General features: G+C 35.9%; 3 protein-coding genes across 5 annotated transcripts; 1 reads left to right on the top strand and 2 right to left on the bottom strand.

Annotated features, from left to right (window-relative positions):
* Window positions 1-353: 353 nt before the first annotated feature.
* LOC591839 (epoxide hydrolase 4) lies at window positions 354-3,655 on the bottom strand. The gene is made up of 5 exons (XM_030973298.1): window positions 3,458-3,655; window positions 3,052-3,134; window positions 2,302-2,500; window positions 1,575-1,717; window positions 354-880 (listed from the first exon to the last, which is right to left on the bottom strand). Exons 1-5 carry the CDS (start codon window positions 3,652-3,654, stop codon window positions 609-611), a joined length of 894 nt encoding a protein of 297 aa, XP_030829158.1. The 5' UTR covers window position 3,655; the 3' UTR covers window positions 354-608.
* Window positions 733-25,850, top strand: LOC100890290 (inositol-pentakisphosphate 2-kinase). Of its 3 annotated transcripts, none has more exons than XM_030973293.1 (13): window positions 733-837; window positions 14,805-14,979; window positions 15,220-15,273; window positions 15,632-15,718; window positions 16,145-16,330; window positions 16,923-17,015; window positions 18,482-18,540; window positions 18,948-19,020; window positions 19,589-19,746; window positions 20,716-20,849; window positions 21,332-21,485; window positions 21,875-22,066; window positions 22,615-25,850. In XM_030973293.1, exons 2-13 carry the CDS (start codon window positions 14,869-14,871, stop codon window positions 22,760-22,762), a joined length of 1,449 nt encoding a protein of 482 aa, XP_030829153.1. In that variant the 5' UTR covers window positions 733-837; window positions 14,805-14,868; the 3' UTR covers window positions 22,763-25,850. The 3 variants fall into 3 exon arrangements, with proteins under 3 accessions (XP_030829153.1, XP_030829155.1, XP_030829154.1); XM_030973294.1 differs by lacking the exon at window positions 733-837 and adding an exon at window positions 9,395-9,478; XM_030973295.1 differs by lacking the exon at window positions 15,220-15,273.
* On the bottom strand, window positions 7,324-13,650 carry LOC754157 (epoxide hydrolase 4-like). Its single transcript, XM_011663012.2, has 6 exons — window positions 13,174-13,650; window positions 12,015-12,139; window positions 11,404-11,486; window positions 10,643-10,844; window positions 9,284-9,426; window positions 7,324-8,059 (listed from the first exon to the last, which is right to left on the bottom strand). The coding sequence occupies exons 1-6, from the start codon at window positions 13,381-13,383 to the stop codon at window positions 7,803-7,805; spliced, it is 1,020 nt and encodes a 339-aa protein (XP_011661314.1). The 5' UTR covers window positions 13,384-13,650; the 3' UTR covers window positions 7,324-7,802.
* Window positions 25,851-27,242: the final 1,392 nt, after the last annotated feature.

Genomic DNA, 27,242 nt, shown 5'->3' with positions numbered 1-27,242 from the left:
CGGTAGTAAAAGGGCGCGTTCATGCTTGATTTTGACGGCCAGAATCAGGCATCTGTTACGCGTTTAGTTTAAAACACGCTTGCGTTCATGCTCACTTTTGTAGAATCACCGAAAAACGGCGATCACGATCGTCGATCGTAAACTCACAAAAAGATGCGTTTACAATTTGTAAACGCGTTTAAATGGGGTCAACGCACTGACCTCTAGTGGGTCTACGTAGCATACGCACACAGGTTTGCGAATCCAGCTGAAGGCCACCAAAGGAGAATTGCCTGGAGAAGTAAGCATGAACACTACATCGTGGAACTGCGATCACGATGAGCGTTTACGATGAGCGTTTCAGATCGCTCATTCTGCCTTCAAAATTTAAGCATGAACGCAGCCAAATGCATATAATTTGTTTTTTCTAGCATCTCAGAATAGTTGTCAAAAAGGGTTCATTCACATACATCTATGGGAGATGTCAATAAAATCATTAATGGTGATGTACATGTACTTATTCGGGATTGAATGTTTAGCATTATCAGTTTTTATATTTTTTCCTTCACAAAAAGGAGCTTTACTATTGATAAACATATAGAACTTCATTGCATCTTCTAAAAGTAGCTTCATATTTTAAGAGTAATTTCTCTCTCCAAATATTTTCTCATCAGCTGATTGACTAGATCTGGCTTGTCCTGTTGGATGAAGTGATTGCCGCCCTCTATACGCTCTACCTTCAGACTGGGGCAGAATTTCTCTGTGTCGTAAGAAAGTTTGGTGTGGAGGTAATTGTCTGCTGTCCCCCAGATGAGCAGAGTCGGTGTCTTTACCACACCGGTCTTATTGAAGAGTAGAGTAAGTTCATTACGATAGTAGTTCAGGAAAGTGTGTGTACGACCTGTCAACAATTTTAGATATTTCAAGTCATTCAAAAACCTTATAAAAATTATTGGCCATAATATGATGTAAGGTGTTTGAATGGGTTTCTTTATCCCCCGAATGTATGAAAGCATATTTTCTATTTTGGATTTATATTTGAATTTCTTATAAAAGGAAAGTATACCGGTATGTTTATGATGGTTCATATCTAATATTGTATACACCTTTACATGTAAATGTGAATATATATTTTTTTAATCTTGAGAGATGTACATTATAGATGGATATGAATGTGAAGTCTCATTTGTTGAACTGTCAAGGGCCCATCCCGTACCACTGATAGTCAGTAATTACAATAATTGCCAATATAACCATGGAATTGGTCTCCGGTTAAGTGTATATATTTGGAATAGGGTTGCAGGTACCAGCTAACAGGATCGTTTATATGCCTTTCATAACCCCCAAAGCGAGCACTTAGAATGGATCCACATCAGAATACAGTAGTCACCACATCGTAGGGTAACAGATGAAGGGCATCTCCTGTTAATGGGGTATTATAAGAACAAACATCTCTTAATTATTTCATAGAAACTTTTCCCACTTATTCAGGTTCTCCTGTTAATAGGGTAAAAAATGCCTTGTCCAGCTTTTATACCTGATTATGTGTAGAGAGCTGTAATGCACATGTAATAAGAGTTTGGGTTTTTGTTTACCAGGTTTCGATATAGAGTATTTGAATGCCTGGATATCTTCATCTGTTGTTTCACCATGCTTGCATTCCTCATCAATCATGTTGTAATCTCCCATCTTTACTGCTCTCTCAGGAAACCAAGGAATTTGGAAGAAAAATATGTACCTGTGAAACAATGTCAAAGTCAAAAGATACCGGTAGTACAAAGTTGAGCAACTCCTGGTTCATGTTATACTCCATATTGAAATACCATGTACAGTTTTCCAGTTGCCAAGTTTGAGTGCTGGGCTAAATCCTTTAGCTCTGCTAGCAATAAGATGCAGGGATGTGACTGCAGGTATTTGAGGGGTCCAACGTCAGAGATTTGGCAACAATGGAACTGATGATTCTGTCGAACACAATGTTGCAATTTGTTCAAGCAAATAAAATGTTGGTAGCACCACTTCCCATTTGTTTTAATTCAATCATGCCTGAATTATGAATAATAAGTAGTGCATCAAATGAAAGAAGAGAAGCAGAGCTTTTCATGCACGTTTATAATCAAGGAAAATATTCAATATGGTAGAAAATATCTGCCATAAAACCTGGTTTTGTTTCTTCTGTGACACACTGTATATTCGAATTATTAGCCTCAATGCCCTCAAATATTATTTCTGTAAGCAGATTGTACACAATTTGTTTTGTTATTGTAATTGGTGCACTGTCCGGCCCATGGACCTTTTGGTATACTAGATATAGCTGTTGCTCACCATGACATGATGATCTGAGGTAGGTGAAATGTTAAGAGCTCGCTGAATCTATCAGGATGGGGTATGTTCATTGCTATATATCTCTCAACCATCTGAGGATACTGTGCTGCAAACTTCCATCCTATCAATCCACCCCAGTCATGTCCCACCAAGATGCATGTCTCATGCCCTAGAACCTGGATTAGTTCACATACATCACCTGGACATGAAGACAAACAAAGAAACAGATTAGTGTTTGTAAAAAGAGAAATAAATACTTTTGAAATGTCTCTGCTGTGAGTGAATACATGTCTACAGATTTTTAAGGTATCTTATACTCAGAGCCAGAAGGGTGTTTCCTCATGTACGCTTTAGCCCTTCTGGCTCCAGATGATGACATCCTCTAAATAAAGATTGTATGCTATATAAAGTTTAAAGTTTGATTGTGATCATTTCCAAAATATCTCCCCTTCGTGAGGTACAATTTGAAGGAAAAAAATAACAAATTCTATTGAACATTATATTTTAATGAGCTCTTTATATGAGCAACATTCATGTATCTCTAGGCAATATGGCTTTAGCAGATGTATTTTAATCATTATGAGAATGCTACCTCAGAATTGCACATGATACATACATTTATAACACCCATTAGTAAAAGTTTACTATTTGGAGTTACAAACTGACACTACAATACAAGTTTAAATGACTTATCGTTAGACATATGAATAGGAATGAAAGTGTGCTGAATGAAAGGCCAGGGAAGCTCACCTGTAATTAGGTCAGAAGTATAATTTCTCTTTCCTGGAGGGCCATCTGATTCACCTACACCTCTCATGTCAAATGCTACACAGCTGAGTAGAGATGAAAATCACATGCAATACTAGGATGTAAAAAAGCTTCTGCCTAAATGCCTTTTTTCGCACAGTCTGCACTTATGATACATTTAAAACAGAAATAAAATGTGAAACTATTAAATGTCCCCTTTCTGGTAATAATTGTTTGCCAATTGGCAAGTAAATTATTTAATTGTTATGATTTAGGTCAATATAGTTGGGGGGAGGGTTGAAATGAAACTATTTACTTGAAAAAGCCCTTGCACATCGGCTTTGCAGATGTTTGGATTAATCCTTGAAAATTTGCTTTGGGACTGAGTTTCAGCCACGGTTATACTCACTGATAATCTTTGTTAAATGCTCTGATCTGATGTCTCCATGAATACCAACATTCAGGGAAGCCATGGAGGAATAACATCAAAGGATTCTTAGCATCTCCAGACTCTACCACATGCAGCTTTAAGTTCTGTATCATGGAGATTGAACAATAATAATACTTCTGATGAAAGATTCTCGCACTCAGAAGTGATCGACACATCAAGTAGAACCTGAGGACTTTCATCACAAGTAGTACAAACGGCAAGCTCTGTCACTTGTATGGGTGAATATAGCAATAAAATACTCTTTTAGTAAAAATATTTAAATTTCAGATATGGTCCTCAAGACAAACTTTTGGTAGTCTCCATGTGCAATTGTGCATTGCATCATAGTTCATATACTGGACTTGATGGTATTACCAATTAATATTTGTAAAAATCTTGCTCATATCGAAACCGATGGCCAACACAGAAATTATTTGGGACCTGCAAGATATTACAAAGCATTCAGTCACTCTTCAGATGCAGAATTTATGATGACTTTACGTACTATGAGGTTCTTCTGAAGTTGAAGGAACTTGAGTGCATGCATTACGGAAGACCTATCTGTTGTAAAAGTGAAATCCACTCTCAGCTACTAGTAACACCCTTTTCTCAGCAACATGTACATTTTAACAGCAAAGTGGTATCAAATTGACATTGCATGAGAATTGAAAATAAGGGGTTGAGTGTCATGTCTTCTAATCACATATCCTGTATGTCTGTTACAGGTTTATACTAGTACATTTTGAGCTATAAAACCTCCATGATGATCGATAGACACTTGCCTTCACTTGAACAAATTTATGAGTTCCAAGCTGTGGGTCTTGCATGCAAGCTGGTCTCTCCCGTCTTTCCTTCTCATAGAACAGCCAGCGTGGGCCATTATAGAACAATCCTTTCAAGACCATCAAGAGAACTATAGGGATGCCCAAGATGTAGACTGGTAGATAGCATAGGGTCCTGATGCAGGGATACTTTAACATGCCCATTGTTGCTCTCTAGGGGTCAAAGATATGGTAAAGTTTCATATCTTAAGGAGTTTTGGTTGGCAGGAATCTTGTTGACAGGAATTAAAAAACCAGATGTGGTCAGTTGCTAGGAGGGTTTAACAAAAAAAATTAATATGGATAAAGACTTAAAGTTAATACATTTGTTGTTTGCAAAGAGCAGTAGGATTGCTACTTTAATAATATATCTAGATTGACAAGAGATTAGATTTAGCAAAAAAAAAATTATTTATTATTTCTATCACCCAACTTAAGACAAAATTTGAAGTCTATTCTATAATCACAGACTGACTGAAGATAGAAAACAGTTTGCAGTAGCTTTTTTAGAAACCCTTTTGAACTGTCCCCTGTAGGTCTTTCCATGGCAGACAGGCATGTTTTGTTACATTTAGGTGAGCTTCCTCTTGATGGCCCGAATTCACAAAGGAAGTTTGTCGACAAACCTTGGTTTTCGTATGTCATATGACGCGTTTTACGCGTTTTTTACAAACCTGGTTTGTAAAGAACAAAAGGAGGTTTGGCGAAACAAAAGGAGGTTTGAGCTCAAACCTTGGTCTGAGCTCAAGCCTTGCTTTGTGAATTCGGGCCGATGTGTTTAGGATCTTCTGGAGTGACAAGAATTATATGCCTTCTATGAAATATAAGTTGTTGACAGTCTGAAAACTAACCTGTTCCTTTTGTGTATCCGTGTGAGTATCAATATACTGCCTCTTAATCCACGTCACTCAATGCAATCCCTCATACACTTAAAGTCAACAGTTTTATGGTTAATGGACAACCATATGTGTATGTGTACCAGGTAAAAGAAAAATCTCCCACACAGTAGTGATTTAGCTATTGTGTTTTTATTGACCTTATATCTATAACAGATATCTGCATGGTACTGTTAATACAAGGTGAACCTTTGAATGCATGCCAGCAGGGATCCAGGATTTTCCAATAGGGGGGGGGGGGGGGGGCTGGAAATTTGAAAATCACGCAGACCGTTATTTCATCTGAAACAATGTTATTTTTTTTCTGGGGGATCCACAAACTACAAGACCTCCTTTTTGTAGTGGATCCCCCCATTTCCTCAGAAATTAAGAAATTCTTGTAATCATTTTATTATGTGTAAAGTGTATTTGTATAGTTACACAGAAAAAATGAATTATGTACATACATTTTTTAAAACTTTCTGTAATAATATATGCAATACCTTTGTTTGTCTTTCTGTTGGAAATGAAATAAATATGAATTGAATCTGAACATATCAATACTGACAAGGTTATATTAGAAGCACCGTGCCGGTTCCTATAAGCAAGCAAAATTTTGGAAGGGGGGCAGGCTCACGTCCGTCTCTTGTCAGATATCAACATATCCTGTTTTTAAGTTATGCTCGCGCGCTTGCAAAATTTTTGATATTGTTTTTGAAGCCTCTTGCCCGAATATCAATTTTCTGGTTGTGAAAGTGTTATTTATCACCAAAATGTATGAGATAACATGCATATTCGGGCATCTTGGTTCTTTTTAAATTTTCAAGGAAAGAAAGGCTCCAACCCCATCCTGTATTAAGACATCCAAAACAATGTGCCCTCCTCCAATTTTTTACCAAAGAGTGATGACTTTTGTAGCGCAGGGGCTGTTTTTAAAGTTTAACTTCGAATCGGCGGCTCGGGATTCATACGGCCGGCCCCCTCTATTCAATAACGTCTCCCACGCCCCCCCAATCCCCTGAGTACAATCTGCTTCTCTTTGTAGGGGCCGGGCGATGCTATATGTTGAATTCTTTTGCATGAACATTTTTTTTAATTTTTAATTTAAAAAAAAAAATATTATGCTGGATTCCGATCCAGATTGCACAACCTAAAACGAAAGGATGATCATCCCCAATACGCTTGCAGTTCACAATGTCATGTGCACCCCTTCCTCCTTATTCCCTTATCCATCGTTACCTTCACTGCCATTTACATATATGGCCGGCCACCTCTTCAATAACGGCTCCCAAGCCTTCGAGAATGACCCGAAAATTTCTAGATTACCATTCTGCCACTCTTTGGCTGGGCGCGGCATTTTCAGAAGTGTTTTTATACTAACCTTTTCATGCACTACGGCTTAACATAAACAAGCATTTTAAGAATTTTTGAAAATAAGCATAATTCCGACTCAGTTTAGCATAACCTAAAAATTAGAATACGGTCAGTCACCCCTCCCCCTACATGCACCCGCATTTCACATACGCACACCCCCCCCCCCAGTCTTGCCCTTATTCGTTGTTACTGTCACTTAGTGCCATTTCGTTGTCTTTCTTTCTCCCCGGCTGCTCTCTTGTTTTTCTTTTCTCTTTTTTGAACTCTCTCTCTTCGTTTTCTCTTTTTTCTTATTTTTTTTTTTTTTTCTCCTTTCTTCTTCTCTTCTTTTCTTCCTCTTTTTTTCCTTCTCAATTTTTTGGCGCCGCCAATAGGGGGGGGGGGGGGGGCTCGGCCGTTTCGGCCCACCCCTGGATCCGCCAATGCATGCATCGCTTCTCATGTAGTAATCACCTTTAAATATATTGTATCTCTCTCACACTGTCCTTATATTACCATCAAACACTCTAGTATGATAATAGAGACAAGTGGTACAAAGATCAATTTTACTTCAATTCAAAAAAGCTCTTTAGGTCATCATCTTAATCAGATTAGTATACCTACATACCCAGGCATTGAAGTCAAAAGAGCAATACACATGTTCAGATATCAGGCAGCTGCAACTGAATATGAATTAGAGTTTTTTTAAATCTTGTTAGGTGCGTCCGTCATACAAAATTATTATTTTAATGAAGCTATAAGTAACATTTCTGCTTAATTTAATAACAATTTGTGCTAAAAATAAACAATTTAATTTGGACCAAAGTATGTTAAATTTATTTACGGTACATGTTTTCATTCTAAAATTTCTTTGATTTACAACAAAATTAGGTATCTAGATAGCATAAATGTGATCACATTTACTATTAGGCCCTTTCCAATTCTTTTGTATAATTACCATTTTACACATTTTACTCAATTAACATTTCATGGACTTCTGTAATCTGTAGGCTCTCTCATGTTGCTTTCACATGATTAACATATAACAAGATCATTTTTTTTTCTTTTTTTTCTTTTTGATTATTCAACATTACAGACTGAGATAATATTCACATATCGGCATTTTTTATAGCATAAATTTTAAAAAAGAAGGAATCATTAAGGAAAGCTTAGGACTTGACCAGCTTATCAATGGTCCATGCAAGGCAGATTCTACAAAAACATACAAAAAGTTACACATGGAAATGAGGGAAGAAATAGATAGAAAAATTAAATTTATTCTGCAAGATACTTTTTCATGAGTCCATTGACTAGATCAGGCTGTTCCTGGTGCACCAACATGTCACCTTTTTCTACTCTCTCTATGGTTAGTTTAGGAGCGAATCTTTCTGTTCCATCCACTAGTTTGTTATGCAGAGCATAGTGTGCTGTGCTCCAAATGAGAAGCGTAGGGGCATTACGGACGAGGCTTGTTCCTTGGAAAAACTGATGCGCTGCATTTCTGTAGTAGTTGAGGAATGTTGTGACTCGCCCTTTATGTAGTGACAGAATAGCAAAGAAATTTCTTTGATTTCTCCCTTTGTCAAGGACTAGTTTAATTGAACTGAACTGATTGGAATAGGTTTATTGAAAAGGAACAGGACATGCAGCTCAAGAGCTGTTTGTTTCACTGAGTGATTAAACAAAATTAGTCACATTATAATAACTACAGATTGTATCACATCAAAAGAAAAATCATCAATATAAGAATATATTGTAATAATAATAACATCATAATCCATTGAGTAATATAAAGTAGAAAATTGTGTTTGAGATTAGGATTCATTCATTCACCAAAATTTAGTTAGGTATTGTTTTTGTATTCAGGTATTTGCTACTCATTTTGAGCATATTCGGGAATAGAGTTTAATACATTTGTATATCAATTAGATCCAAAATTAAAGCATTGAAATCATGGCTCTAGCCCTGTGTATATTGTGAGCCTTAACGTATATGTGCATCAAAGAAAAATATGACTTAAAGGTAAAGACCAGTATTGGAAACGCCCCAATTTCAAAAAATGAAATGGAAGCTCTCATTATCAATCATGTGAAAGAATTTGTATTGACTAATACATGATGATAAAAAATTTGCCGGGAAACCACCTACTAATTGATATATTTGGTAAATTAGTTTATCCATGGTCTGTGAGAGATAAACGCACGTGTCGTGCACGTGTGCATATAGTCCCATATACATCTTTCTGTGTACAGTGCTTGTAACTTTACGAAGACTGGGCCAAATTTCTTATCATTTTGATGATTCCAGAACCTTGCAGTACACACCAATGCTAGATGATCAACCTTTTCTGATCGATTCCACAACGTTTCTTTCACAATGCAATCGCATGACCACAACTGGTCTTTACCTTTAATGTTACCAACTTTTAACATTTGAATACAATTTTGCATTTCCTTCTTACTCCTCAGCCTCAACAGCGATAGGTATGTGGGATTACATTTTAAAAATTTGTAGTACTTATTTTTTCATGGGATTGATGCAAAAATTGTAGGCCACTTTGTCATTACTGTCATAGAACTTAGAACTTGGACTTAGACTTTAGACTTACATGTACATGTAAGATGGTTTCAAGAAATTAGCCCATACATGCTATCTTGTAGAAACCGTTTTCTTTGTTATAAGATATGTAACTCATTAAAAGTTGTGGTTATTGATGTAAGTTGATGTGTAGAAGGTACATAGAGTTAGATACTTGCCTGGTCTTGAAAGAGCAAATTTGAAGGCTTCTATATCTTCCTTGGTTGCAGGGCCCTTCATACACTGTTTGTCTAGTAACGTGTAATCACCCATGGAAAGCAACAGCTCAGGCAGGTATGGCAGCTGAAAGAAAAATACGTACCTGCATGGAAGGGAATGGGAGAACATCCAAGATCTTGTCACATTCTGGATAGGTATTTGTAGACTGACAGAACATTGAAAGAAGTCTTGATCCAATATTCATATGCTGATACACACCTGAACAATTTTCTAATCTGAAACGGCTTGGTGCCTCTCCTGTTTCAAATCTTTATGAAAAATCAAGTTTTGAAAGCAAGCTGAATTTAAGCTATATACTCTGAAGGATTATCAGCCTTTTCACACACAGCTAAAATTCTATAAACATGATTAGTATAAACGTGTTTCGAATGTGTTTAAACTAATCACGAGCCTTTCACACACAGAAATTTTGTTGCGATCGTTAATAGTTTCGTGATTAACTACTGCTCGTAAAATGCGCAGTAGTGCCATTGCGCATTGAAGGTCATGTCATATCAATCAAAGCGCACGCTCCATCCAGTTTAAACACGTTTAAACACGAATTTCCTTTCACACACAAAATGTCAAGCTCTCTAGATACGAACTTCGTATCTGCAGCCTGCTTTTAGGGGCGTATGGATCGCGACTTCGTATCTATCCCAACATCGTATAAACGATGTTCACACTGGGAAATTTTGTCTATAAACATGTTTAAAACTGTTGAGTGATTCTAATCATCTCTAGATACGATGAATTTTAGCTGTGTGTGAAAAGGATGCGCGTTCAACATTTTGATCACAAACCTATCATTTCATTTAAAGAGAAGGTTGAGTTCTGTTAAGAGTGAAAAATAAACTGAGCTTTTAAAAATATCCCAAATGTCCCAACATAGAAAAAAGAAAAGATTGCTCTTAAAATACCATTTTGGAATATGACTACATTTATTAGCTGAAAATGTTGGACCAAACCTTCATACCAGATGTGTGCATGCATGGTCTCATATATATATATCCATTTCTGTGTTTAGTGCTTTTCACTCTATGACTCTCAGCAAGATTGAGTCAATACCTAAATATTGTGATGACTCCAGAACCTCAAAATGCACAATTATCATTATACTACAAAATCTATCTCTCTGAACTCAACTTTTGCAATAATCCTCCAGATTGGAGGACACAGAACTACATGTGTATACCAGTGGAAAAGTAGTGAAAACCATATATGATTGTAGAAGGCATAAGAAAATGTGTGCGTGTGACTTTAAAATCACACAAAATACTTTGTCCCCAATTTCAAAAACATTGACTAGAATTGATTACCAGGAGCGCCACAGCTGTGGTAAGAAGTAGCTTTGAAAAAGTTCACTGAACTTATGGGGATGGGCAGCATTGACAACGACCAGTTTATCTACCATCTCTGGGTAGCGAGAAGCAAAGTCCCAGCCGATCATACCACCCCAGTCGTGTCCTACCAAGATACAGGACTTATGACCCATAACACGAAGCAGCTCATGAATGTCTCCTTTTAAGATAGAAAGGAATGAAAGGTTATAAATGAAAGTTAATAATATTCACAATCATTCTACCTTAATCATGATGACTTATGACCCATAATATTATATCAGCTCCTGAATGTGTCCTGTTAATTAGACAGGAAAATGAAAGTTGATACAATCATTCTACCACCCCAATCATAAGCTAGATAGGTTCAGGACTTGCATGTACATGTATGACCCATAACCTGTATCAACTACGAATGTCTCCCCTGTTTTGATAGGAATTAGAAATGAATAAGCACTGACATTATTTTGATCTTAATCTTTACAATCTAATAACTTTACACAATATAGCCCATACTAAGCCTTCAAATAGCAAAAGTTGACAATTATGTATTTTTATTTGAACAGAGTATGTCATCCATATGATGCAGTCATCAATTACCGGTATCACAATCCATCTTTTTTAAATTTCAGGGGGTAAAGACAGCTTTTTAGTCCAAACAAAAATTGTTAGGGCAGGATTTGCCACCAAGAGCACTGAATATGTTTAGTGCCACTGAAGTGAAAATTATTATTATTTACCAGTGAGTTGATCAAGGCCATAGAACTTCTTAGATAGTGGGGCATCTGACTCACCAGCTCCTCTCATGTCAAACGATACACAACTAAACAAATGAAAAAGTAAAGTAAAGGCCAGAGTACTGTAAAAGCATATTACCGTTTTGTATGTGTAGTAAACAAGACATAGGGAGAGAGAGAGAGAGAGAGAGAGAGTAGAAATACATGTACATCCAGAACAACATATTTGCAGAGCTATATGACATATCAGAGAAATAGAAATATCTCATTAAAATTATTTATGGTATTGAAGGAAAAAAATGAATTCATTTATCAGACATGCTTCAAAATCAAAGGAACAAATGAATCCTATTGGAATTATGATTACTACATAGCATTTTATTAAAGTGCAACATGTATTTTGATGTAACATTACTTTCTGTAATAATCTATTATAGGGTATATTATGGAGATTAAAAGTTCTTTGGGTTATCATTACATTGATAGTCAATAAATGTGGTTATTGTGCTTCAGCTCTGTAGTTTCTGTACATACATTTAGGATCTACAATGTATGCAGATTTTACTTGTACTTTCTCTTAACTATTAGTACAATCGCTGCGAAGGTATACTCACTGATACTCTTTGTTGAATGCTCTGATTTGATGTCTCCATGAATACCAACATTCAGGGAAGCCATGGAGGAATAACATCAAAGGATTCTTAGGGTCACCTGACTCTACCACATGTAGTGTGATATCCTGAAGCATAAAGAAGATGACAAGAGACAAATATTATTTGTTCTTTCTATACTAGAGTCACTTATTTGGAAGAAAATACATCTGCATAAATTAATATTTTCGGATAGATATCCTCTTGAGCCAAAGGCAAATCATTTAACTTTTTACTGGCTTTGCATGTTCGCCAATTGGAACAAATTGGACTACCATAGTCAAAGTTTGGCACATGATCAGTGTACATCTTGCATAATATTCCTCTGGCATGCAGTCCTGGGTTTCAATTTTAATCCATAGCAAATAAAGAGTTAAAAGTAGATTTTGTTGAGAAGCAGATTGTACATGCAGCCAATAGGATATTAGCATGATTTCTGTGCATTTATGCATGTACAAATGACATGCAGACAGCACTTTAGATCATACACTGCATACGTATTAATACATATTAATTTTTATTTGTAATTTAACGACAGTTATGCAAGACTAGCTAACATTTAAAAACTGAATTCCATGCAAAAAAGGAAATGGATATTTTTTTTTATTTCAATAAATAAACGACTGATATGCAAGACTAGCTAAACACCTATATTTGACATTTTTTAAATATCTAAGTTAATTATTTCATTGTGTTTCTTTTTATTTACTGATTTAATTCTTATAAATGCCTTAACTGCAAGACTATGCAAAAAGTAGTTTCAATTTTGATTATTTTAATTTATCAAACTACATTTCTATTCCTTAAACATTTTAAGCGACTGATGTGAAAGACTAGTCAACGCACCCTTTCGAGAAAAGACCCCCCTCTTTTCTCGAAAGGGTGTGTTGAGACGGTACTCCGTTCTCAACGCACCCTTTCGAGAAAAGCGGGGGGGGGGGGGGGGGGGGGGGGGGGGGGGGGGCTTTTATCGCACCCTTTCGATGTAAGCCCTGACTTACATTGCATCTGGACTAAATGCTGCATGTACACTGTAATATGCGTAGGAAAAGTTGACTGTGACTATATATACCTGTTTGTTTTGTGGTTGACCAAAAGCTGGTAAGAACAAATATAGACTTACCTTGACAGTAACAAATTTGTGGGTGCCTAGTTGCGTGTCCTCCATGCAGGCTGGTCGTAAGTTCCTGGTCTTGCGATTAAAGATCCATCGTGGTCCCTTGAAGACCAGGGCCATGAGGAGAATGACATTGCCTTTCATGTATCCAAGAAGGAAAAAAGGAAGGTAGAACAGGCCTGTTACAGAGAAGAGTTGAATAGGATTCCCCATCATGGATAGACCGTTTGAATGATGCTGTGCCTAGTATGACAGAAGTATGTATAGACCTAGCTGTCTAAGTGTGCTGCAGTAACATATGGCCTACACTGCATGTCTAAACATCTATATGTTCATTCATATATATACTAATGCTAGAGCTGTGCAATCAGCTAATCTACACTGTACACAGTCCAAGGACTCTACTAGGGGAATGTCCTTTGCATTTTGATTTCTTTATTAATATGTTTCCCTTTGAGAGACTTAATTGGTATGAAATGGTATTCATGAAAAAAATGCCTGAGTTTAATAATTTTTTATTAATATATGCACATATATACATTTTTTTTTTAAATACATACAACTGAATTTACACCGTAGGGAGCTTGTGTTGTCATCTCAGCTCATCCTTATTTAGTACTGAATATTTATTTTAAATGTTGTTGATTAACACAAAATGTATTTACTCCATGGTCAAAAATATAAAAGAGCGGCCACTCCTACTACCCATCAGCTCCAACCGTATATAGTTAGAACTATAAAGTAAGAAAGAATACCAACAGACTTTTTCAAGACTACCAACAGTCCTTTTTAAGGACTACACACACTCAAGAAAGAAAGATTATACTGACAGTCCTTTTCAGGACTCCCTAATCCCCCCCCCCCCCCTCTCTCTCTCACAGGGTGCAAACGCAATGCCTGAGAGTCTTTGGTTGTGAATAAGAATGGAAGGTACATGTATCAGGCCTGATAAAAACCTGATTTAAATCGGTTTCCTGATTTTTTCCCGATTTTTTTTTTCATCCCGATTTAAAAAAAAAAAAAAAAAAAATCAGGATTTTTTGTTTTCTACCAATTTTTTTTTCTTCCCTATTTTATCCTGATTTTCCCGATTCCCCCCTAATTTTCTCTATTCTTCCCTATTTTGCCCTATTTTTTCACAAATTTTCTTACTCGAAAGGGGGGAATGTTGTTAGATGCCATTTTTTTCCCAGTGAATCCTCTTCTTTTTTTTTTACTCAAGGGGGGCATGGTTGAGGGGGAAAACAAAAACCTTTTTTTTTTTATAGTGCTCACTATCACCCCTGATGTATCCATAAGAGGGATTTAGCCACTAATGATACAATACTGAAGAGAGAGAGAAATGAGGATAGTTCTTCAAAGAAAACTGTACAGTAAGAAGATAGAAGAGAAGACAGGGCATATTGAGGTAAAACAACATGCTTATATAACAAGATCAGAAGATGAATGACAAAAAAATAATTCTGTAGCTTAATTAGACCCTAAACTTATAAAGGTGTCTGATGTGAACTGTGATTGAACATTTCAACAATCTCTTGCATAGAATTGTAATTATACATGTTTTAAACCTAATGACGCAACTTAAACGCTGTTTTTACATGCCATACATACTTTTATTATTTCTGTCCTAATTTCAGGCCCATTAGCAGTAGGAAGCATGTGGATTTTTAGAAGGTGATACAACATCAGGAAAGCATATAAATGGATGGGACTATGGATTCTAATGGTGTAGAAGAAGAGGAGAATGATGACGTCAGATTCTGGAGATACATTAAGGAGGGAAATTCATCATTTGTTATCGGCCATAAGAAGGTGAGACTGCATGAGAATTGATACATGTAAACATTTAGTACCCTTGGTAACTTTTGATCACAACTTCTAAAAAATTGTGTATTATTTATTTGTGTTTTGGTGTATAAATGATGTATCAAATACTTTATTTCTACCTTTAATACAAACCAGGGTTGTGATTTAAAATAATTTTAATTTAAAAAAAGTAATGTTACAAATAATGACATTGTATTTAATTTTCTTTTTTATTCATGATCGCAGAAGCACATTGTTTATCAGCTGTGGAAGCAAGATGCCAAAGATGCCTTAGAGAAGGTACTATATTTACTGCTACATTGACATATAAATCGTGACATTTTTGAAATAATTGCCTCAGTGACTAAAAAGTATTCAGTGTTGTTTCTGTTTCACTTGATAAAGGCACTTCATCTTTTGATGAAGAAACACCATTTTGAAAAGTCATTAATTTTTGGGACCGTCATTTACACTCCTGGAAATACCCATAAAAAACAGTGGGTGTTTGCTCCTTCCGATTATGATTATGCCATGAAAAAAGAGATGTTATCAATCATACCTAAGTTTCTAAACTTTTTTTGAGGGTTTTTTATGCATGTACTAATCGTCAAAACTTGAACTGTAACAATCGATATTTCACCATCTCTATTTTCTCCAGAATTCTCGGAAAGAGGAGTGTTGGGCGAAAATCAACTACATCAAGAATTGCCTTCAACCTGCCTTGGGGAGTTATTCCAGTATTCCAGTAAGGGCGAATTTAAAATATTAAGATGTACCAGTTCATAGCACCAATCACCAAAACAGCTAGGTTTTGATCTTGGTGTAAGGGGTTCCATGTTACAATAAAGTTTCCTTGTATTAAGAGAAACAATGTCTATAAAGATATTTACTGTCATAACCTAACAAGATCTAAATGAAAGAGATAATCTAGACCTTGTAGTCTCCTCTGTCACAGCTGTATAGCTGAGCTGTATAATTACTCTTAATAATGCTCATGTTTGAGATAATAATTTGAATTCACAGTGTTTGCATTAGGAACGGAACAGAATAAATGAAAATTGGCATTATGGTAACCAAATTTTTTCTAGATTTTAAAGAGGATGTGACTTACCGGTATATGATTTCTCTCTCTCTCTCTCTCTCTCTCTCTCTCTCTCTCTTGTGAACACAGAAATGTATTTCGGTCAGTCCACATTTCATTGATTCAGTGAGCAAGGCATTTGAGAGTCAAAGACCATTGAAAAGATGCCACCAGGTCATTGACCCCTATCAGACGTCGGTGCTCTGCTCGCCAAACTTCTGCTTTTTAGATAACATTGGACAGAAAGGAAGATCAACGCTTACTATCGAATTGAAGGTACAAGTCTACCAATTTCGGTTATGTACATTGTACATATATATCCCTCTATCAACATTTATTTGTTCAGTTTGATACTAAAACTTGCTTATCCATAATATTGAATAAAAGATATCTACATGTAATTGGCGATGGTGTAGTAGAGTCTGTCCTCAAGCCATATCTAATGATTGAATCACGTGTACAAAGCCTATGGAAGGCAAGGTTTTCTAGCAGCCTTTTGATTTCTATGTAATCTTGTGTAGGTTTTAGGATATGACACTGAAAATATAAACGAAAGACAATAGAAGTACTTATTATTTTTATATCTAATTTTAACAGTGTATTAGATTGCATTTATCCTATTCATTTCTATTGATCAAATTATTTTAAACATTCTCCTACGAAAATGTTAGGTTATTACATATTTTTGTCATCCTCATCACCATCAAAATATTGCAATTGCTCGTATTTCATATTACAATGTAAAGGAGTTTTATGGATTGCTTAGCCAAACAAATTAAAGAATCTATTTTTTAAAGCAGTAGTGATTATTATTAGTCCTAAAATGTTAATATGCCAGTAATGTAATTTTGTTCTTTCTTTTCTTTAGCCCAAGCGTGGTTATATACTCACCCATCATCTACCATCTATAGAGATTGAAGATCAACTAGTGTGCTTGTTTTGTATGCAACAAATACTGAAGGTTTGAAATATAAGACTATTCATATCTCTTTGAATCAACAAATAATTATGAAGCCTATTGTCTGATATTTTTCACTTAAAATATTTACCTCAACAGTGATTTTACTTAGATTTATGTCTTTTGAATTGTCTGAAGTTTTGTTTGTTTTCAATTTGGTTCTCTATAAAAAATATTTACCAGTAGATTTTGATTTCTACCAGCTTTATGGTAGTTATTACCATTATCTTTTTTTTTGGGGGGGGGGGGGAGTCAGATAGGCTTGTTTTTCTCGCTGAACACAATACTAATATTCAGCAAATCTTGTTTCATATCAATGGCTCAGTATTTGCCTTTAAAGGTGAAATTCAAAGAAAATCACAAATATGTCAACTAATGTATCACTAGAAACTGGTAAGCTAACAGATGGCCATCGTACAAGTTTGAGGTCAGCTACATATCGGGTGATTTATAAAAATAAAAATACAACCACCTCCATAGCAGCTGGGATATACGAGAGATTCGCCAGAAAATAACGATGTTTTAATGACGTCACAACAGGGACCAATACTGCCCAAGCAGACGACATCCCATAAAGAATGAACATAATTGCAAAGCTATTATTTGTCAAATTATAATGAGTTTAGTGTATATAAATGTACTGGCACGTCAAACCGATCAAAAGGGGACATGACCCGATTCTGATAACTAAAATCTTATGCTTGTAAATACACAGGATAGGGGTAATTAACAATCAAAGAAACCAGCCTTTCAAATTGAAAAGCCCCCGGATTGATATTAAGGACAGCATTTGTTCCCTCTTAAAACGCCGAACATACCGCGGTGTCTGCAGCTGAATATACAATGGCGTCTTATTTTGTTTACAAGCGACAGATTCCTTTATTTTTGTATCGCTGCATTTGTCATCAAAATAAAACCATGCGCGGGTTTAGAGTGAGGCAATAGATTATACATTTAGCCTGGCGGTAGTGAAGTAAGAGAAAGAACTCAAGAGAAGATGAAAATACAGGCACTGAAAATGTGTGAGATGTCATGGTACATCGTCTGCTTGTGCAAATCATGTCCCTGCTATGATCTCACACATCTCAGCAGCGTTCGGAGAGCTATTCAGGTGCTATGCCGGGGCTGTATTTAAGCGTTTTGTAATTTATAATAATCATTACTTCGAATGTTTCCAAGCATTGAATTTTGATAACCTTGTCGAATCAAAGTTTCAACTTTGCAATAATGAAAATAAAGCTAGATTTAAAATCAATGAATATCTACTTTAAAGCAAAAATGCAATTGCTTTGTTGCAATTGTATAACATAAAGAACTCATTCTACTTGAGTGAGTCTACTGAAAAGGACTGAATGCTCTAATAGTACATGTTGCTAATCTACACATACAGTGTTATTCATCCAAGGTACAGTAAAAACTAACTTCCGTTCATAGTCTTAACATAACATCTTATCTCTTTTACGTTTCAGAGGAAAAGAGGTGTATGGGACTACACAAGCAAATATTGTCCTATCGATCTCTTCTCAGGGTAAGATTATAAATTGGTTGGTGCATCAGTGGTTACAAAAATGTGCAACAAACTGAATTCCCCCATGACCGTGCGATGCAAGAAGAATTCTTGGTTACACTAAATTACATGCATCTGATTAAACCTGTTGGATTTCAAAAAAATTGTTGATTACAGTCTCTGCATGATATAATAATATAAAGAATAAGAAAATTAAAAAAATGCTGTGGACATAGAACTCTACTTTATTTTTACCAGTTATATGGGGCCCTTGCACTATGGGAATGGAGGGCATGTTTTTCAAAATATATCTCATTGACAGTATGGTACATGTAGTCTTACTGGAGCAAACATCCCAGGTTTGGTTGGGAATACCTATATAGGATTGATACGTAGAATCAATGGTTTGTTTACTTGTATTTTGACAGAGTTCCAGAGAGAATGAGGCATGCACTGGAAAGCTTGTTCAAAACACCACAAAACAACTTGTGCATCTTCAAGGTATGTCATTGTTGAAATGTTTCCCTTTCAGGCCTGATAAAAATCCGATTTTTTTTTTATTTTTCCCGATTTTTTCCCGATTTGTTTTTCTTCCCGATTTTAAAAAAAACATCAAAAAAAACAGTTTTTTTTTTTTTTTTTTTTTTTTTTTTTTACCAGATTTTTTTCCCCTTCCCTATTTTATCCTGATTTTCCCGATTCCCCCCTTATTTTCTCTATTCTTCCCTATTTTGCCCTATTTTTTCCCCAATTTTCTTACTCGAAAGGGGGAATGTTGTTAGATGCCATTTTTTCCCTGCGAATCCTCTTCTTTTTGTTTACTCAAGGGGGGCGTGGTTGAAGGGAAAACAAAAAAACTTTTTTTTTTTTAGTGCTCACTATCACCCCTGCCCTTTGCAGTTGCAGTACTTAGTATGATCACCATGTGCAACAAGTATTTAGTTGATACATTCATTCTTCTCTTTTGTCATCAGTCATGCCTGCAGTATTTCTTTCTTTGCTGTTCAGCCAAATGTTTCTTGGCCTGCCTATCATGGCAATTATTTATTTCCCTTTTGTCTTGATACAGGATGGTGAGATAATTTATCCAAGAGAAGACAAGTCTTTACCCTCCCAGGATGATCAAGAAGATATTACCATGGCAATACAAAGTTGGTTTGAATGTGAAGAGGGTTCTCTGTCTTCAGATAATACTCGTCCACATGTACCTCATACTTTCTCGAAAAGGTAATGTCTTTATGATTTAACAATTGTTTTGTGGCTCTATCTCTGAAATGATAAACCTTGTCCAAATTTGCACATAGCAGTTGTAAAATATGAAATATTTGACTAAAACGAAGCATTATTTTAGCTGGTTTCAGACTGATAGATAAATCTTTGTAAATCTGCGATATAAGCAAATGAAGTTTTAGTATTCCAAAGGAAATACTAACACGGATATTTCAATCATATATGGGCGGGGAGTCATTTTATTCAATGTTTGATTGAGCAGTGACCAAGCTGTTAATCCAGCACAGTGTCTGTTATCATTCATTTTTCATGTTTTATTTTTGTTGAATGAGATTACTATTGTTTACCAATTCTTGCCATTGTCATCTTGAATTTTAAATTGTATCATTGTTTATGTTGTATACATATGGGTGATAGAGTCAATAAAACATTAGCATTAAGAGTAATCATATGAATCTACAAAGAAATAAGTATGTAGAAGTACACTCTACACTTGATATGTTGTCTATTGCTTGAGCCCTGTTCACCACTCTACACTTGATATGTTGTCTATTGCTTGAGCCCTGGTCACCACTCTACACTTGATATGTTGTCTATTGCTTGAGCCCTGGTCACCACTCTACACTTGATATGTTGTCTATTGCTTGAGCCCTGGTCACCACTCTACACTTGATATGTTGTCTATTGCTTGAGCCCTGGTCACCACTCTACACTTGATATGTTGTCTATTGCTTGAGCCCTGTTCACAGTGTTTAAATGACCTGTTCAAATGAATGGTAACTGCACGTAACAAAGTTCCTATTCACTAAGCTCAGTATCATGAGATACATGTACACAAGGGTGACAGTTATTACACTTTACGATCATTTTAAAAATGCCGTTTTGCTGGGGCATACCTGAACGAGGCCTTATTTGTCAAAATACATCAAAATGATCAAGGTCTACACTCTTTACATTCCCTTACAGTGCATGTATTCAAGATGTAATAAGTCTTGTGATACAGGCCCTGTGTAGATCTGATAACGCATCAACATTCCAAGAGATCACTCAGGGGTCATCACCATGGATACCATGTCTTGAAGGTCAACAACATGGATTGAGTGAGTTTACTTTTCCATTCATCAACACAATTCAGCAATCATATTAAGACTTTTCAAGCTATCAACTTGTTCCTTCTTGTTCTGAAATGAAAGTTGATTGATAGTATATTGCAAGGCAAGTGTGATATGTAAATAATCTGAAGTTATTATATCTATCCTAAAAATACACAATTTGTTTCTCTTAATGACTTCTTGTTTGATACATGAATAAAGAGTCCCATTATTTGTCAACAAACCATTATACAGAATTTTGAAATGAAAAAGAAATACCTGCATTATAGGAACTAAAGTGTGCATTTTCCCCCTTCTTCATCCTGCAAATTTACTTACATGTAAATGTGAGTTTTCTTGACTCCCTGTACGCTCCATTCATAGTTCATGCTCTTCATAACTTTTGTAGATGCATATTCATATATTGTGTTAAACTACTTGGAGGATAAAAGGTGTTACAAATTACATGACTATATATGGTTGTTTCACAGATCATGATGAAGAAGTGAGTTCATGCAGACTAGCCAAGGATTGTGTCCTTGGGCGTATCTTAACTATGCAACGTATGGACACCCATGGTATCCATGTGATCCACAAGGTATACCAGAGATACATGGAGCATCTTAGTCACTATCCGGAGCAGAAGTAAGTCTTTTACTTGGTTGTATGGCTCTTGCCCTATGCAACAAATGCTCTGCATTAATATCCTACACTAATCAAATGGACCAAACACTATACCTTATCCTAAAGCTAATCCTAAATCTATCTTAAAATCTATTGCATCCTTGACCCTAACCTTACACCTTTGAGGAGCGTACGCTAGGTCACCCTTAAATTCTATATTAACAATCATCAAGAAAGTTGACAATCTAATATGACAAAAGAACCTGTATTTTTTCCTCTAAGACATTAATCCATGTCAAGCAAGATTATCAACGCATATCTAGATGTGTTCCTAACCACAGTCCTGTTAACAAATCGATATTCTGCATTCCCTAAAACTGGACATCGGCTTCCATTTTAATCCACTTCAGGGAGGGATTACGCATCACTGATCCATGTTTAACATCTTGCCTGACAACCAATGTGAAGCAGAGGTTGAGTGATGATGAGATATCCAGTCTACCTATCCAGGAGTGTGTGTCTCTTCTCAACGCCTACATGATGTCAAGAACAGCCAGAGACTGCTCCATCTTGATCACTTTCAAACCAGCTGACCCTTCTAGGTAAGAGACATGGGGAGAAGCTTTTTTTTTGTATTAATCTAGACCTCTGTGACTTTTCATAAAGGCTACAGGAAACATTGGGAAGAAGCATCCTATTTGTAAAAATCAAGTCCCTGTAACCTTTTCTCGGACATGTACCATTTATTGATTTTGATTGTCCTTGTCATGATATTTTAGTGTATCAAACTGAAGATACATGTAAAAGGAGAATTTCTTCCATGCATTATTATTATCCAATTAAAATTCAACTTGTTTTTGTTGTCCTAATTTCAATGATGCCTAAAATTAATAATTTACTCTCTTTCTTTCTCATCCTTGTTATTCTGTATGTCTCTGTCTGTCTCTCCCCTCCCTCCCTCCCTTCCTCCACCCCTCTCTCTCTCTCTCTCTCTCTCTCTCTTTCTCTCTCTCTCCCTTCCCTCCCCTCTCTTCCTCCACCCCCTCTCTCTCTCTCTCTCTCACTCTGTCTGTCTGTCTCCCCCATCTCTCTCTCTCTCTCTCTCTCTCTCTCTCTCTCTCTCTTACTCTTCTCTCCTCACTCACTGCAGTACCATGGATGATGACATGGTATCATTGAAGGAGCAGAGATTTCATGTTGCATGTAACCTAGTCGACCTGGATTCTAAGTTAACCACCAAGATCCCTTACTACCACAAGCTAGAACAACTTATCTCAGAAACTTATAGTAGCAGATAAGGAAAAATAATTCTAAGTTAGGCCAATTTCTATCACGTCAGTATTAGCAGGAGTGTTTGAGGGATTCCTTACCTGTTTTACTGAAGATGTACACCATGCTATTGGTCCCCAACAGTTTGGGGACATGCCCGGAACATCAATTGCCATTACTTAATCAGTCTCTTGGATAATGCTCATCTGGGAATCGACCGATCTGGGAAGTATGTTAATTTATGCATGATCGATTTCAGCAATGCTTTTGATCATATCAACCATGTCACAGCCATGTCACAGCTCCATACTTCCGACTATTTGTAGTTTTCTGACGCAAAAAACACAAACTGAACGTTATCGCGAGGCTACATCAAATCTTTCTCACCTCACTTGTGGTGTTTCTCAGGGAACTAAACTAGGACCCATTATTTTCCTGATAATAGTTAATGATGCTGCGTTGTCAACAGAACACTGCTGGAAATATACTGATGATCTAAGCCTTGTAGAGGTTGCCAAGAAGTTGAACCCTCCACAGTTACAAACACACATTGATTACCTTGTTGACTGGTGTGAAATAAACGACATGAGGCCAAATCCAACAAAGTGCAGAACCATGCTGATCTCATTCTTGTGCAATGCACCGCCTGCCCTTCTGTTGGAGATCAATGGTGTTCAGCTTGAAGTGGTATCTCACATGAAATTACGTGGTATAACAATCCAGATGATCTTAAATGGGATCAACGCAATAAAACCATCGTCAAAAATGCATCACGCAAACTATATGTACTGAGTAAACTGAAAAGGAACGGTGTCAACACTCAGGACTTGGTATTGATATACATGATGTACATTCGTCCGTGCCTTGAATTTGGTATACCCGTTTGGTCATCAAGTTTAACTGTTGTCCAAGTAAACAGCATTGAGCGGCTGCAGAGGAGAGTATTGGGCGTTATCACTGGTCCATTTCCCGACAAAATGTCTTATGCTCAACTTCTGCAGTCGCTGGGTGTTGTCAGACTGTCTGAACGACCCTCTGTTCTTTGTGAAAAGTTTGCTAAATCCCTGGTGATCTCACACCGCCACCACCATCTCTTGCCTGAAGCTAGACAAACCATCTCACGGCACACTCTACGCAACTCTCTTCAGCTCAATACTCCCAAAATGAGAACAGAGTGTTACAAGCAGTCTCCCATTCCCCACTTCACACAAATCTTGAACTCAAATCTGTTGTTATTTCTACCCAATATTATGACCATATTATGTTCAGGTGTCTAGATCAAGATGTAATTAGTTTCTTGTCATACCAATTAACCAGATTTAATCAGATTTCATAGTTTACTGATAGGACTACTCTGTAAGTTATCATAATTTGAATATTTTGTATTATTATATTTCTTGTGATAATCATCTACATAGAAATATGCTTCTAAAAGAAAAGATTAAAAAAGGTTACTAATTAATTTGAAAGTGTATGGACAAAATTTAATATGACATTTAGCAAATGGTAAGAACATATTTAACTATTTTAATGTTTTAACTGAATAATTGAAATATGTATTATTTAACGATTATTTGATATTAGTTGTTTAGTTAATTACAATCAGTAATTAATATAAAGATTGCTAAAGGTATTGATTTCTTATAATCTTGTATGTATTTATAATTTGTAAACTGAATTGTATGACTCTCTGGACTTTTTATTCAGCATGTTTTTATTTACAATAAACCAGAATTAAAGGAATTGAATTGAAAAAGTTACCAACCAAGATCCCTTACTACCACAAACTAGAACAACCTTATATCAGAAATTGTAACGAGGGCGGTCTGTGTGCGACGGCCTGAACCCTGAGGGCTCCCGCATCATAGAAGGTCTGTCCGTCGCTGAGCGAAAACTCGCTACTATCACAAACTAGAACACTTTATCTCAGAAACTTATTATAGCAGATAAGGGAGAATTCTAGGTCATCAACCAAGATTCTATATTATCACAAACTAGAACACTTTATATCTGAAACTTATTTTAGCAGATGAGCGAGAGTCAAGAGACAGAGGCTGCTATTAAATACCTTGGAACCTTGTTATAAAGAACACTGATATAACAAACTGTTATTATAACAAGGGGAATTTTGCCAGTCCCATATATTTGTATTCTATTGTCTTCAATTGTCATCTTCATTTAGGTCCGTGGATTAAGTCAATAATTTTCTTAGCACTTTACTTGGTTTTACTTGATAAGTAATATACCTTGATTCGTATTCACATCTCATGTCAGTATTATACTGTAGAAAGCTGATTTTAAGGCAATATATTTACTGATAAGCATTGTGACCTCACGTTGTCAATCCAAAAGAATGTGCATTAATGTGTGGCATGAATACGCTAATATTATTGTGCCAAATGTCTACTTAACTAGGCCCTCCAAAATAAACTTAAACTTAATGTAAAATACTGAGCCAAATGCTTCAACTGAATTCTAAAGTTGGCCAATTATTTTATCAAAGACGAAATTTGAGTGAAATACTCATATTTCTGATGCAAGTACTGAATTGAATACCGGCCCTGATATAGCATGGTGTCAATGAAATGAGGTCATTTCATGAATTCAAGGATGAAGTGACACTGAAGTTGAAAAAAAAGTGTTGAAGACAAGGTTGAAGAAGCTACCAAAGTACTTTTTCATATCCGTCCCTTTGATTTATTTCTGGGCCAGTATTCACGTGAATACTTGATGAAGTCAAGGTCTTAGTTACCTCATTATAGCCTTTATTTCAGCTGAGTTATGTGGACTGGCACAAGTTGTATTCAGATGGTATCTAAGTTTTGTACTATAGAAGTCAGCTTGCAACAAAATTCAAGTGTGGCATCACTAGACTAAGCCTTGTTATATTCTCATCCTTGAGCTGACTCCAAAATAACTTGCCTGGAAAGCATTGTATTGTTCTTGTGCTGCTTCATTACCAAGTAATATATTAAGTTTGTTTAAATGTCTGATATGTAGTATTCAGCTTTCTTAACCCCTAGCAGTTTAGTGTCCCCTTTTAGTGATGTTTTGTTTTGATTTGTTGATCCAGAATGCTCTGAATTAAAGATTGTACATGCATGAGCAAAAAGTGCACAAATCACTTGAGAATTGAGTCCATTTCTGTAGAGCATAGCAATACTAATGAAAAAAGAAGAGAAAACAAAGATTCTCTGTAAAATCTTATTGAATATCCTCCTGATATGACTTACCAGATTGTAGTATATGGAATGAAAGAGATAAGGGCGAAACCAAAGATTCTGCACCTGATATCATGCATTATCCTGATGTTATGGCATAAAGATAAAGCTGAGTTCTGATCATGCAATTGCATTGTGAAAGAAACGGTGTGGAATCGATCAGAAAAGGTTGATCATCCAGCATATAAGTTTTGGTGTTTACTGCAAGGTTCTGGAATCATCAAAATGATAAGAAATTGGCCCAGTCTTGGTAAAGTTACAAGCAATGTACACACTGCATGTACACAGAAAGATGGCATAAAAATCTGTTCTGATTTTTATGTTGTTACATGTCATATTTAGAATATGAGAGCATTTGAAGAATTCAAGATCCATGCTTTTCAGGAAACATATTTCATCTGATGTTGTTATTCCACACATGCATAATAACAATAATGCTCACAAATTAGTTTTCACCTCTTCCCAGAACTCAACTTTCTCTTTAAGTAAATGCTTCTAGTTAGAATAGACTAGGAATGTGGAGAGTATTTTTGAGAGGGGTGTATATGACCCCCTATCCCATCATTTGTTTTCAGTCCAGGTATATTATTGGACAAGAATAGAGACATACTTGTGTGGGCAAGTTAAAGCTGAAATGCAGTTTGTCCCATATGTGGTCAACCATAACTGTATCAAAATGATAGCCCTACTAGAGCTAAAATCAAAAGAAAAAAAGTCAAATAAAATTACATCTTCATGGCAGTTTATTTTCACAATTCTATAATACAAAATAGTAATACTTGGTAACATATGGTGCATGTCTTGGACTTGCCATATTATAAAGATAATAATGATTATTACATTAGTGTATGCTGAAATTGTTTATTCTCTAACCTAATCATTATACATGTACCTGTAGGTGCATATTTCAATGTACCAGTATTCATTTTTATTTCAGGTTAAAGATGGCATTATTTGGTATTGGGTATTTGGTAATGTTTTGTTTTCACTAATTTAATATGTTCCATATATTTTGTTATGATATGTTATGTTTCAAAAATAGATGTTATATCAATTTATGAAACAACAGAAGATGCATAAATCTAGGACTATTGATCACTAACAGTACGGTATATTGAATAGAAGCATTTTACATGTTTCCTATGTGATAAATAACACTGTACATGTCCACAGATTTTATTTAAAGAATTTGCGGTTTCACAGGAATATAACATGTAGAATATCATCTTTGCATCGTACCATTTCAGTATGTCTGCTTTCATTGCTTGTCATGTAGGTCTTTCATTAT

Source organism: Strongylocentrotus purpuratus, unplaced genomic scaffold (assembly GCF_000002235.5).
Source record: "Strongylocentrotus purpuratus isolate Spur 01 unplaced genomic scaffold, Spur_5.0 spur5_scaffold_6, whole genome shotgun sequence".
Taxonomy (NCBI): domain Eukaryota; kingdom Metazoa; phylum Echinodermata; class Echinoidea; order Camarodonta; family Strongylocentrotidae; genus Strongylocentrotus; species Strongylocentrotus purpuratus.
This window is presented reverse-complemented; position numbering and strand designations above follow the sequence as displayed.

Excerpts from the sequence above, each read along its gene's own strand:
- LOC754157 (XM_011663012.2), bottom strand. The coding sequence starts at position 13,383 with ATGATGGGGAATCCTATTCAACTCTTCTCTGTAACAGGCCTGTTCTAC. Across the intron at positions 12,140-13,173 it reads ACAAATTTGTTACTGTCAAG|GATATCACACTACATGTGGT; the intron begins GTAAGTCTATAT and ends TTTATGCTTCAG. Across the intron at positions 10,845-11,403 it reads TGGCCTTGATCAACTCACTG|GAGACATTCATGAGCTGCTT; the intron begins GTAAATAATAAT and ends CTATCTTAAAAG.
- LOC591839 (XM_030973298.1), bottom strand. The coding sequence starts at position 3,654 with ATGTGTCGATCACTTCTGAGTGCGAGAATCTTTCATCAGAAGTATTAT. Across the intron at positions 2,501-3,051 it reads TACTTCTGACCTAATTACAG|GTGATGTATGTGAACTAATC; the intron begins GTGAGCTTCCCT and ends CTTCATGTCCAG. Across the intron at positions 881-1,574 it reads ATACTCTATATCGAAACCTG|GTCGTACACACACTTTCCTG; the intron begins GTAAACAAAAAC and ends AATTGTTGACAG.
- LOC100890290 (XM_030973293.1), top strand. The coding sequence starts at position 14,869 with ATGGATGGGACTATGGATTCTAATGGTGTAGAAGAAGAGGAGAATGAT. Across the intron at positions 15,274-15,631 it reads CCAAAGATGCCTTAGAGAAG|AATTCTCGGAAAGAGGAGTG; the intron begins GTACTATATTTA and ends TATTTTCTCCAG. Across the intron at positions 19,747-20,715 it reads CCTCATACTTTCTCGAAAAG|TGCATGTATTCAAGATGTAA; the intron begins GTAATGTCTTTA and ends ATTCCCTTACAG.